Source organism: Ursus americanus, chromosome 27 (assembly GCF_024610735.1).
Source record: "Ursus americanus isolate L20-20 chromosome 27, mUrsAme1.1.p, whole genome shotgun sequence".
NCBI classification, from domain to species: domain Eukaryota; kingdom Metazoa; phylum Chordata; class Mammalia; order Carnivora; family Ursidae; genus Ursus; species Ursus americanus.
Genome location: NC_142153.1, coordinates 28,282,441 through 28,295,833, shown reverse-complemented (window position 1 = coordinate 28,295,833; position 13,393 = coordinate 28,282,441). Strand labels below are relative to the sequence as shown.

General features: G+C 37.3%; 1 protein-coding gene across 1 annotated transcript in view; it reads right to left on the bottom strand.

Annotated features, from left to right (window-relative positions):
• CSMD1 (CUB and Sushi multiple domains 1) overlaps positions 1-13,393 on the bottom strand; it is a 1,039,667-nt gene that overhangs the window by 537,488 nt on the left and 488,786 nt on the right. Inside the window, exon 8 of the mRNA XM_087856321.1 lies at positions 7,049-7,170. Coding sequence (XP_087712447.1) covers positions 7,049-7,170 — 122 coding nt within the window. The remainder of the gene's footprint in view (positions 1-7,048; positions 7,171-13,393) is intronic.

Below are 13,393 nucleotides of genomic sequence, written 5' to 3'. Positions count from 1 at the left end.
CCATATAATATTAAAAAACCAAACTTCAGTTATGGCACAACCTTCTCTGCCTCCCCAGTGATATAAAACAATAAATGTTTGGTCATTATTACAGGCATTTTTTCAAAATCATTTATTGGTTCTCACAATAGGCCACTCACTGTGCAAGAGAGTGGAAATTCAAAGATGTCATACACATAGGGTTGCTTGCAAAAGAAAATTTAAGTAAATTAATTCATTCAAATTTAAGATTTCTAAGATGTACCTTTACATTTTGTACCATTAAAAAATAAACAAACAAAAAACTCTTAAAAATAAGATACAATGTTTAATTTTCGCTTTCATCAAGTTAGGAATTGGCCATACAAGGCTATTACTGTTTGGGGAATTTTTCCTGTATTTTGGGAGATTTGACCATTTCTCCTGCTTTTGTTGAAAGGAGTGGTCACGCCCTCCAAGAAATGTTTAGAGTATGGAGGTAATCTTTTTACAACCACAGATAGTAAAATAAAATAGAGCTTCTTCTACGGGTGGATATTTTTCCCTTTGTCTCCTCATAGGGTAACACAGGTCCTGATTTGCCAGGATAATTATAGTTTTTGGTTGTTTCCAGCTGAATTATTAATACATTACCCTTTAAAAGAGTTTTGGTTCAGTTAATAAATTATATGGTCAACCCATTAATTAGCTTGTTGGTTTGCAAGAAAGTATAGAATTTCTGCCATGAATCCATGATGAATATTGCTTCAATAATTCAATAATACTGCATTTTCACCCTGATACCCTGTTTTCGTTCAGGGAGCAGGACAAGGCACACAAGCCTGCAGCAGTACAATCCTTTCAAGATCTGAGAGTTTAGTAGATGGCTGGGGAAATAAGCTTGAAGAAGCAAGTGGCAAAATGAGAGTGGAATGGTGTCAGCTGCCCTGCCATGAATGACAGATCTCATGAAAAGGACTTTTTCCCATGGACTGTAGAGAATTATTGAGGATATAAAGGTAAAGAACAACAGAGTCATATTTTACCTTTGTTCTCATTGCTGTACAAACGCAGGCACTGATGCACTGTGGTGGGAGTTTCTATGAACACAATTTTAGCACAAGATACATATTTGGGCAATAAGTATCAAAATTATGAATGCATGTAAATTATTACTCGAATTCTAATTCAAGGACTTTAACCTACTGAAATAATTGCCGAGAGAGTGAACATAAAGATGTCTGTAGAAGCATTTTTTATGATTATGGAGAATGGGGGCAATCTGATCAGCTGTTTTAAAGAAGAGTCTGGTAGAATAAGATACTTTGCACCCATTAAAAGTAGTAAATTATACACAGTTCAATAGGTGTAGTATAAATACTCATATACTTGCGTGTACAGAAGTGTGTATGTAATTCATAGTTTGGCTTAACACGTAAGCCAATCAAAAGTGCAGACCTTGTTTCCTATTTTATTCTGGAGTACCAAGAAGAGATGATAAAAATAACTGCACTTGGTTTAAGAAGGCAGTAGTTGGAGTGTTGAGAGAAAATCAGGTTAGCGGGAAGAAGGGGATGTAGACTCCCCTGTGGCAGGAAAGAAAGGATGCCAGGAAGGGCATCCACAGAGACTCGAGAAGGAAAGCGTCTCAAGAGCCAAACCCAGTTCATGAACAAGGTACAAATATGAAACTGCGGTAATGGGGATTGCGTTGGCAATGGAAGGGCTGCCACTGAGAGACAAACATACTGGAGAGGGGACAGGGATGAAATAGTGAGTCAGTCACAAGATTCATGTTGATGGCCAACAAGCACTAAGGGAGCACGTCCTGTGCCAGGAAAGAAGGCCAGCATGCAACCTGATTCTCTGCAGAGGTATTCTGTGACCCAGAAGACAACTGAATGGGGCCATTGAATAGAGTGCATCATGGCTCTGGCTGGGAAAGACATCTATGACAGAAAGGACAGAGATACTCAGGACAGTGTCACCGCCAATAATCGTGTGCCTAACTTTCTCTCTAACAGTCCTAGAATCCCTAATGGGCAAATACAACCTATTGAACTGTATCTATTCAAATCCCATTTCAAAACACCATAAACTATTACACATAATATTTAGTTCTACCTTACCTTTAAAATAATTTGAATGCAAATGAATCCCTTTTTTATACCTGTATGAATTTACTTAAAATGATGTAAAAAAATCTCCTGAGTAATAAAAGTTAATGCTCCTTCCCCAAAAAGGGATCTGATACACAGCTGTACTTTCTTACAAGCTATAAATTTAAAACAACTTTTCTTATTTTTTCTTTAGATAGCAAGAGTTGTGCACTAAATAAAAGGTGTAATGTAAATGTGTAAATTGTTGTAACTATTTACCTATTCCCTAAATACCTCTCAGATTCATCTTCTCTTCTTCAATCCTGACACCATTGTCCTGACTTAGGCTGACATAATCTTTCATAATTATAACAAAGTCCTGATATTTCCTGCTTCCAGTCACATGTCCTTCAAATCTGTCTACCTGCCTCTTGGCAAAATGATGTCTCCAAGACATATCCACTGCAGTGCAGTTCTTTTCCTGTTTTCTGACCCCTATTGTCATTAGCACAAAATTTAAACCCTTCACCTATCCTTCAGGATCTCATTTATGTCTTTCTAAATGTAGTCATTAATAACTGTAGTGAAGAAGAGAGGGAGGATGAGGAGGAAGGCAGAGAGGAGAAAGAGGGGAGGAGGAGGAAGAAGAGGAGGAGGAAGGAGGAAGATGGAAAGGAGGAAGAGAGAGGAAGAAGAAGGCGAGGAGGAAGAGAGAGAGGAGGAAGGAGGGAGGAGGAGGACGGGAAGCAAGAAGAGGAGGGGGAGGAGTGGGAGGGCCTGAGCATTTGCCAGAAGATGTTCTAGGTGCTTCACACTGATACCATATTCTTCACATGGGCTTTCCCCAGAATCTAATCATGCTGGCACCTTCATCGCAGACTTTCTCCCTCCATAACTGTGAGAAATAAATGTCTTTGTCTATAAGGTACCCCATCTGTGGTATTTTGTTATGGTAGCCTGAACGAAGTTCAAATACTTAAAATCTTTGAAATTCTCAGAGTTGAACATCAACAAAAATACTCTCTAAGGAGCTCAAACTAAAATTAGGTACTGAAATTATGTCACCACAGAATGTATTTGAAATATAAATACATCTGTGTATACATATGAAGACACGGACATATGCCCATGTATTCATGTAAGGATTCTAGGGAAAGCTATTTTAATCTTTCCAATGGAAACCGCATGGATGAACTTTTCAGAGCATTTGCTTATAATTTCTCTAATCTGTATGCACCGTATAATACTTTCTCAAGAATTTGGTCATACAAGTTATCGCAAGGTTTACCTGAGAAAGCTTGAATTGTGGAAGGTATATACAATGAAATACATTAATAAATATCTCATTACTGAATTAATTTTTATTGACCCTCTACTAGACTAGTATGGCAGAAGCAGGTACACTTGGGCGTTTAGAAATCTGCTTCTCCACTAAATTGAGTCTTCTTGAGGAAATTTTTTTAAGATTTATTTTTTTTATTTTAGAGAGAGAGAGCAAATGAGTGTGGTGGGGGGGCGGGGCAGAGGGAGAAGGAGAGAGAATCTTAAGCAGACTCCACGCCCAGCCCAGAGCTGGATTCGGGGCTTGATCCCAGGACCCTGAGATCAGGACCTGAGCTGAAACCAAGAGTCAGATGTTCAACTCACTGCACGACCCAGACTCCCTGAGGATTTTTTTTTTAAACTTTCTACTTAGAACATACTACATAGCAGTTTCTCCATATATATATATATATATATATATATATATATATATATATATATATAATTATTATATATGTGTGTCTATATACATTATAATATGTAATAAAATATATATACACATAAAATATTTATGTTTTACAGTTATTAGTTACAATTAATATATCATTTATTATATAATATATTAGATAATATATTAATACAGAGTATATATTCAATAATAATATATAATGTATTGATATAATCAAGAAAATTCTCTCTATATAGATAGATTTATGAATAGATTTCTAGTGTTCTTTTTAAGTTGACATTCTACAATATGACAAATTGTGATATTCATGACCCAGCTTCCTATGGTAATTATTTTGAACAAGCAATTTTATGTTAAGGCTCCACATACACTGACACATATCACATGATTATATAATAATCAAAGCAAAAATAAGACCAGGAGAGTGTATACATCACTAGGAGGATTGATGTTTCAACCAAAAAGGAATTTATTAACTAATCTCTAACTGACATTGGAAATTTATTTTAGTTTTCTATTCTAGCTTTTTCTTAAAAGTTTGCCAATCCAGCCAAACATACAGGTTGAGGTGTATCAGCACTTCTTATCTAGAATTCTGGGTTAATGCTTCTAGCAAGTGTCATTGTCTGGATACCTTTACATAACTGTTCTTCTCTCTTACGCTCAATATGTAATATACCTTCATCACCTTGTGCTTAATCGGGAAACCCCCTTATTTGGAATGTCTCCCAAGGAATCAAATTAAGCCTAATTATACTTAATGGCAATGACTGCTTCTTAATTTGGATGGTAATTCTGCTTAATTGAGATGCCTTCAGGTGTCTAAGTGGTGCTCTAGTAGAGTGTTGGTGTGTATGAGTGCATCAAGCTGCAATGTCTTGTTTCTTCTCTGAACATTTCACCAAAATAAAGGAAGAGAGGCAAAGAATTTACTGAAGCAATAGAACACAAGATTCCTGAAATATAACGTGCTAATTGTGGAGTGTTCAGAATCAACAAAATGTATATGAAATCATGAGAAATATCTATGTAAATGTATGCAAAGATGAGAGAGCAAGGTGAAACTCCTAAAATGAGAGCAATGTGTCAATCTAAACTGCATGCATTCATTATTTTATTGATCATTCTGCAGTTTGGCCAAGTTGAAAAATCAACTTCAGAACGTCAAAGAACACACCTCAAGCATTCTAACAAATTTTAGGCTGCTGGAGTCTGGTAAAACAGGAAAGTAACGGGATCTAAAATAAACAAGATATGAATCTGATGATCACCAAAACCTCTTTCGTTGACATTTTGCTTGTGTGAATGTGGGAGACACGCTGGTTACCATAACCAGCAGCCCTGCCTTCTGACTTCCAGGTAATTATTTCCTCAGGCTCCCTGGGAGGTGGACCATGGATGTTTGACTCAGTTGGACCTGAAGGAAAGTCTGCTAGGGATATTCTAGAAATTTTCTTCCATTTTTGAGAAAGACATGCCTCATTTCTTCATTGACCATGATTATGTCATAGCCATCTTGTGACCTGAGGGGGGCAGTCATTATTACTGCCCTGGGTATGGAACAGGAAGAATGGGAAACACCTGAATCCTCAAATGCTCCTGAATCCTGAATTAAACCTGGAATTTCGATGGCTCTACCCTTTTGTTATGTGAAATAGTGTTTCTTAAAAACTTCTTCTAACACCTACAGCCAAAAACATCTATTGACACACTGAATAACCTATTATTTCATTTCCATGGCACCCCTCACAGTGATAATGGAATGCGTAACTGCAGAAATAAATGACTCTTCTTACACAGACAAGAGCTAATGAAGTGCCATCATACTGCAGTGAAAAGACACCCATGTCCTCATCCTGCTGTAGGAGCAAAATAGCTGTGAAATCTTTAACAAGTACTTTACATTCTGTGGACCTTGGTTTCTCGCTTATCAGGTAAAGGGTGTTCAGACAATAGGAATTCTAAGCTTCCTTTAGATAGAGATTTCATTTATTCTAGTATGTATGGGAAAGAAAGAAACTCTGATATATAGGTATATCTGTAGTATAAAAATATTCATGATTATTCGTATATGATCTGGATTTAATTGGATTTTGAAAATACTGTAAGGGTTTTTATCGAATTTCCTGAAGATTAAGCTAGGAGCCACTGCCTGTCCTATCAGAACACCATGGGTTTACTGCTTCTTCCATACAAAAGACTTCAGTACTTTAAAGCTCTTTACCTGACACTTAGAATTGCAAAAAATCCCTATCATTCATTACAGTGGAAGCCCACTCCAAACTCCAACTGACACTGAGAGAAAAATATGCCATCAGCATGACTCTCTTTGACTCTGTTTGCCTTCTCTGCGTGACATCATGAATATCCCAGATCTCAGCAGCTAACAACACACTTGAGAATTCCAAATTTACCTCTACCAGTTATATCCACTTGAATGAATGTACAGCAGGCACCTCACTCTCATGATGCCTAAAACCAAACTCATTATCTCTTCCCATAAACAAACAAACAAACAAACAAAACTGGCTCCTGAGGCCCTTTCCCTGGTTCAAGGTAGGGAGAACCTTTTTGAACCAAACTGGAACAATTTGGTGAATAAAAGAAGGTCATTATTAATAATGGTGCAGGAACTGCAGGTATCCCCAAAGGGGCTGGAACATATGTTCATTCTGGTAAGGGCTTCGCCACTCACCTCCAAACCCGACTCTTGATTCTCTCGATTCCATTACTTTCATAGTTACTATTACAGTATCCTTGAGAGTTGCCATGAGAGTAGATCTTGAAAGTTCTTACCACAATAAATTTATAACTATGTGAGATACCATATGTTAAATGTTTTGATACACACACACACACACACACGTGTGTGTGTGTGTGTGTGTGTATATATATATATATATATATATATATATATATATATATATATATATATATATAGAACATTATATACCCTAAAGTAAAACAATACTATATGTCAATTATATCTCAACAAAACTGGGGGTGGGGTAAAGAACATACACAGAACCTCCAGAACCAGTAGGAGGCAATCAAATGAAGAATACTGACTCTATATTTAATCCTAGACTGACTTTCCAATAAATGTGGATATATATACACACAGTGGAGCATGAACTTTCCAATTCAAACAGCAAACTGTGAGGGTGCATGACATTTGTGAAGTTGTTCGTCTTAAACAGTCATCTGAGTCAGAGTATTGATAGCATCAGCTACACCGAGGAGAAGGTGGGAACCTTACCTTGTCTGGATCTGTTGTGGTAATGACCCACACACAGTGCGCATTGTCTTCATACTGAACTGGGTAGTTAGGGGAGGTGATGACACCACTGGGTCCACGCAGATTTGATCCACAAGTTCTAGCTAGAAATACATAGAGATGGTATTATTTTCTGCAGCATTTTATCGGTGTGGTGAAGACATAACAGAAACATGGGACATCAAATCAGCTATTCACTAATTATGATAAAAAGTGGTTCATGAACTCAAGTTGGTAAGGGAGGTTTGCTAAGCCACCAGGACCCTTGTTTGGTGTCTGCAATGTTAAACTGAACCCAAGGCATTACCATTCACAGAATGACCACATTCCTGATATCACCATGGACAATGCCAAATCAAATTGGTCCATCTCAATCCCACTCTGACTCAGAGAATCTGCATGCACATTTGGCTGGACACGGATGGAGGGGAAAGCAAGTGCAGGGGAGCTCCAGAGACGCCCACTACGCCCTACGCTGTAGGACAACTTCATCTTTTCCACTGTGAATGAGGATGGCGGGACAGATCCTCTCCAAAGTCTCTTTCAAGCTTTAGGTTCTATTCTGCAATCAACTATGCAAATTTCTTTACAGCACAATGCAAACAGCAACTTCAAATAGAGTCGACAATTTAAAAAAAGAAAATAGACATCGTGACTCTAAAAGGAAAAAAGAAACAACAAAAAAACTACCTTAAATTGAAAGACCAAGCAAATTATAGAAATGACATAACCCAACGAATATGAGTGTTTTTTTTACTATAAACCAAGTATTTCAACTGACCTCCATTTTAAGAAAGGAGTTCGTTTTTTTTATCAACTCGATGGATAATTTTTAGAAATCAAATGTCAGCCTGCAACGCAACGCAGTCCTCCCCTTAATAATTTGAACTGGGTTTGAGAAAAGAGCAGGAGAAACTAATTTCACAAGAAAGAACTAATGTAAGGGAAGCTCTGGTTCGTTGTCCTTGGATTTCCTACCTCACAAACTGATTAAATTGTCACCCAACAAAAGATTATCCTAGTCAGGATCCGTTTTGTCTTTACTCTTTTTCTTGGCTGAGCACCCATTACAGGTGGGGCCCTGTTCTGGGAGATTCAGTCACAAAATTGAAAAAACAGGATTCTGAGTTCCAAAGGCCATCTTAATACTGAGGGGTCAGGAGAACCCATTTCACTGAGCTCTCCCTAACTGCCCCCAGGAATATACACTTCTTGTCCTAATATCAACATAACAATAACACAACTTACACCTGTTCCTGATCATAGTTCTTTATTGAAATGATTAAGTTACAGATCTATCTTTCCTACAAGGTTGAGAATTTCTTGACCTTGGGAAAGCATCCTTCCCTTATCGTCAGCACCCTATCCAGTGTCTACAATTGCGGACATAAAAATGTGAAGAGTAGACAACTTTTCAGTTGTTCAATACTTACTATGAAAATAATTAGCTAAAAATTAATTTACTACACATTGAATAACAAAACATGGGGTATTCAACATTTAAAATATTGGCATTTACTTTGCAAATGGTCAAGCTTTCCTAGATAAAGATGCATAAAAGATGGTCTGGTTTTCAAAATTCAGTAGGTGTGTCCTGGCTGGCAAGGTCCTCCAACTGAGAGCGAACTGCGCACAAACACAGCCACCTCTGTATTCAATGAATCTGGTTTTAGGAACATGTTCTCAGAAAGGACATGAGCTCCAGATGTGAAAGTCTCCTAAACCACCCTGTTAACAGCATTCATCAGAAAATCGTAGAAGAAAAATTATCGTCAGTTAATGTTGAGTTACAATATCTTTATCTTCCATGCTCATTCTTTGTTAAATTTCATACTGAAAAGCTGGTACAAGGATAATGTCATGTGACTTGATAAATATTTTTGACTTAATTTTGAATTAATAGTATCAAAGTGTCATTCTAAGTATTTCAAACTTCAAAAAAAAAATCTGAAGAGTGAGTGCAGTGGGGAACTAATTTGTTACATTCCCACTGACAATTTGTGTCCATCCAGCCATTAGCCCCAGCTGTCACTCTGCAGGAAAGTTCACCAAATCTGACATTCCGTCAATGGCCCTGTGTCCCACTTGTCTGCTTTGAAGCTTGACCCTTAACTTGACTTATTCAAATTGCCTATCAGCTCTCCATGAAATTCATCTTACCATTGCTTGGGGAAATATGATTTTTAGTGATCATATATTTTTGTGAGATAACCATTAGTAAAATATTTATAGGAAAGCAGCATGTTTCCTAGAGTTTCATGCATACTTAGGACTGTGTTTCACATAGAGTGAGTGATGAATCCAGTATCCTTGGAGATATTTTTCACCAGAAATTGTCAGGTTAATTCATAAAATAATTTTTCTTTTTCTTTTGTGTCTTAGAAATATATTTCCATTTTTGCAATGGGTTTTTCTAATCCATTAATTTTAACTATTTTCACCCATATTTTTAATCAAGCCATCAAAAAAATAGTAGAAATGAAATATGTGGGAATAGTTAGGGCATATTCTCTGTTTTGATAATTAGAACAATTCCTAGCATTTGATAATTTTCCCCATAAATACTTGTAGTTTTTAAAGAGTGTAATGACTTTAAATAATACGATCTAACTATAATTATTTAATTCTAATCCTCTGCTTTAGGAACCTGTTAAAATTTTAGCTAGTATCACAGACTTTACCCTTCTAAATCTTTCCCATCCTCATCATCTGCTTCTTCAGCAAATGACGATACTACCATCATCACACAAGTTATGATGCATTAGGTGCTGCGTTCTGTATCAAGGCCTACTAATCACAGATAATCCTCAGATTTTCCACTGGAGACCACTCAAAGTTCAATCATCTATGTGCAGAGTCTTTATTGAATAATAATGATGTATTTTGAATTATCGTGATTTCTATGGATTATTATCCAGGTGCACACAGCGGTTGCCATACAGACTGGGTGTTATCTTCTGAATCTCCTGCAGACAGTCTCTTACCTGGGGTTTTCTCTCTATCCTGTGGTTCTGTGGCAGGTTACACGAAAGGGCCAGTTTCCTGAATTTTAGAGTCAAGTAAGCCACACTTCTTGCTGGTCATACCCCATAATGTCCTCCTTCTCAGCTTCAAGCATCTGAAGGCTAATTTGCTTCATATCCTCTGTATACCATATGTCTTTTAAAAACCTAATCTTTCTGAAGAACAAGAAGAGCTAAGGAAGAATACAGAAGAGCCTGAGGGAAGAGAGAGGAACCAGGACTAAGAGCTCCACTGAAACGTGTCCGATGGGCGAGCATCCTGTGCCGTAGAGCCACGGGAATGTTCAGGGCGTGTGCTTCTGCGCCCAGGCCCCTCCCCAAGATCATGTTCTGTAAGAACATGAGGGGCCAGCCTGCAGGGCAGGAAGAATGGGAGTTGAGGGGGTCAGCAGGGCATGCAGAACCTTCTAAAGGAGGGTCGTTGGTATCAGTTTATCTGCAAACCACATCTGTGTTGCTTTGCCAGCAGTTTTTCTGCTGTAATTGAATAGGAACTCGACTAATGTTGCGGACATTCACAAAGCCATGCTATTATCTGATTCAGATGGTTAGAACCCTGAAGAGTTGTCACCTGGCCTGTCTCTTTCCACTCCCGGACTCTGCTGACTCCCCAGGGCACACTAGGAATGGATCATGTAGCTTTTCAGACAAGTACAGACCTGTTAGCTTAGCAAAGCTGTCGGGATGATGGCAGAGCAATTGCACAGCACCCTTGAGGGAGGGGGACTTCCTCCCTGACACTGGCTTCCATGCTAGACAGGCATTCAGGTAGTCTGCAAAGTATTTCATTGGCCAACATACTTAAGTAATGATGATACTTTAATGTCAAACAAGGTTTTATAGCAAGATTTTAAAATATTCCCATAATTGAAATATGTTTATACATATTACGCTTGAACCACTTTCCACTCATGGTAAGGTCTCTTTCTCATCAAGATTTTCCTGAAATACAACATCTAATATAAAGTAACACAGACTTAAATGCTTAATAAATGGCTTTTGGGAATCACCGTGACCTAACGTACAGCTAATATTACTCATATGGCAGTGTTCTAAATTTGTAAGCTCAAAGTTTACTTATATGTCTTATGTTTTTAAAATTAAATGAGAATTCACAAAATGATTGTTGAAAATATACCAAGAGGGAAAGTGGACAGGGAGAAAAAAACTGATTTTGAATGCAAATATATGCCATTTATCTCTTTAATCAATGAATATTTATTAAGTACAAAACATATTTGTTTCATGTAATTTATCTTATGTGAAGTAATAATTTGTCTACTTATGTAAATTCGGTTCCAGGAATCTGTGTTGTTCTATAGTAACTATTTAATTAATCAAGGTAATTGGAGAGGAATATTTTAATTGACTAAATTTAAATGAAGAAGTTACCTGGACTCACATCTGAAGCACGTTTCAAATACATTAATAATATATTTGATACTCTGTTTCTTGTATGTTTTTAGGAGAAAGCATTGTTTTCAACCACAGCTTTTATGTTTATTTCCAGATTGACAACCAAAGCAGAGAACATATGTCATAGAGTTTAAGAGTTGCTTTTCTTAATCACAGCTGAGTTCCAAGCCTGGTTTATGCAGTTACTGGACGTCTAATCTTACTTTATTTCATTTTGCCCCCCTCAGTTTATTCAATGAGTATAATAATCCTATCTCCACCTGTGATTGCTGTAAGGACTGAAGGAAGGGAAGCAAGGAAGGCACACAGCACATGGCCCAGCACATCACAGGCTGTGTATTACAGAAATACATGGGACACGCTTATTTTGAGTAGGGCATGGTATCAGGCATGGACAATATAGCAGAGAGAGAACAAAACTGAGACCTTGCCTTCCTTGGGCAATTAAATGCATAAACACATGTTGTCTAATCTAAAGTGGACATAGCAACTTTCTAGAAAGGTCTGAGTAAGTGTTGGGGGAGTATCTGGAAAGGGCTTACTAGGGAAGAAGGTGGTCATGGAAGGATTTTGGAAGGACAACACACAAGACGAGGCTAAGTCAGAAACTTCCTTATTATGTTCTAGGAACGTAATCGGCACCAAATTAATATTAGTATCCAACTAATTTTATGTCAACAGAATTTGAGAGTAACATACAAATACATAGCTTTATTATTTCCAATAACCTAATAAAGAAAAGACAAAAACATATTTTTCAGTCAAGTGGCCTTCAGCTGAAAAGTATAAAACCTTGGGAGTCTAGAAGCAACAAGAGAAAATTTTCCAAATTCACTGGAATTACAATAAAAGTTAAAAGTCGGTATGTCTCTTTAAATCTCTGAGGTCACAGCTATCTGGTAAAATAATCAATATTCAAAATATCATCTTAAAAGTTATTTAAAATGTAATCTGGCAGAACGAAGAGTCCTCGTTCAGGTATAAGTGGCCTTTTTACTACTATTTACAAGGTCATTTCTGCATGAACAGAGAATATGGGTAGGAAACAATAAACCATAAAAGTTCTTGGTAAATGACAACTTAATAAGTTGAAGGTAATGCTTAGCTAACCTAACCTGGAGTCCCATGGTAATAGCTTTAGTCCATGACCCCCCGTGGCTCTAATTGGCTTCCGTGTAACTGCAGGTACAACTGCAAATAATACTTCACTTTTCTTAAGTGCTCTTTCAACCCAGTGAGCAACTAAAAATATTAGTTCCACAGATCAGAGCACATGAGCATTAAAGGAAGTTCTCTCAACTAAGCCCCTGTAAATATTGATGGAACATAATGCCAAGCTGAAACATTTTACTTAAAAAATAAAACTATGTCCTCTTCCTTTGTTCGTTTGCTTACTTTAAATCTACTGCCATAGATACTTCTGGTAGTTTCACACAGCACATAATATTTTCTCCTGTGAAAAATCATAATAGTCATTTTCATCTCTCTAAATGCAGGAAGAAGAATTTCAAATAAAATCTCTTGTATAATTACCAAGCTTTGACAACCATTCCTCTATTAGGTAACAGGAGGAAAAAGTAATGCCCCCAACATCCTCAAAGCTAATTAGCTAATGTAAGCATTGCCTAAGGATGCCAGTGTCCAGATGTGAAAGATCACTTCTGACTCACTGTAATTGATCAAACGCTTCCACCAGATATTCCTTCTCTAAAGGAGGCGCGATAATTATTTAAGAGTTAGAGACCCTTCATGAAGATGGGAACCTGGAGAACCAGTCCTTAATTCACCTATCTGAAATCTCATAATGGGTGCGAAGCTCAGACCAGGGGCATTTTACTGCATTTGAGGGATGGTTGAATTTAGAACATGCTGGCTGATGTGATCAACA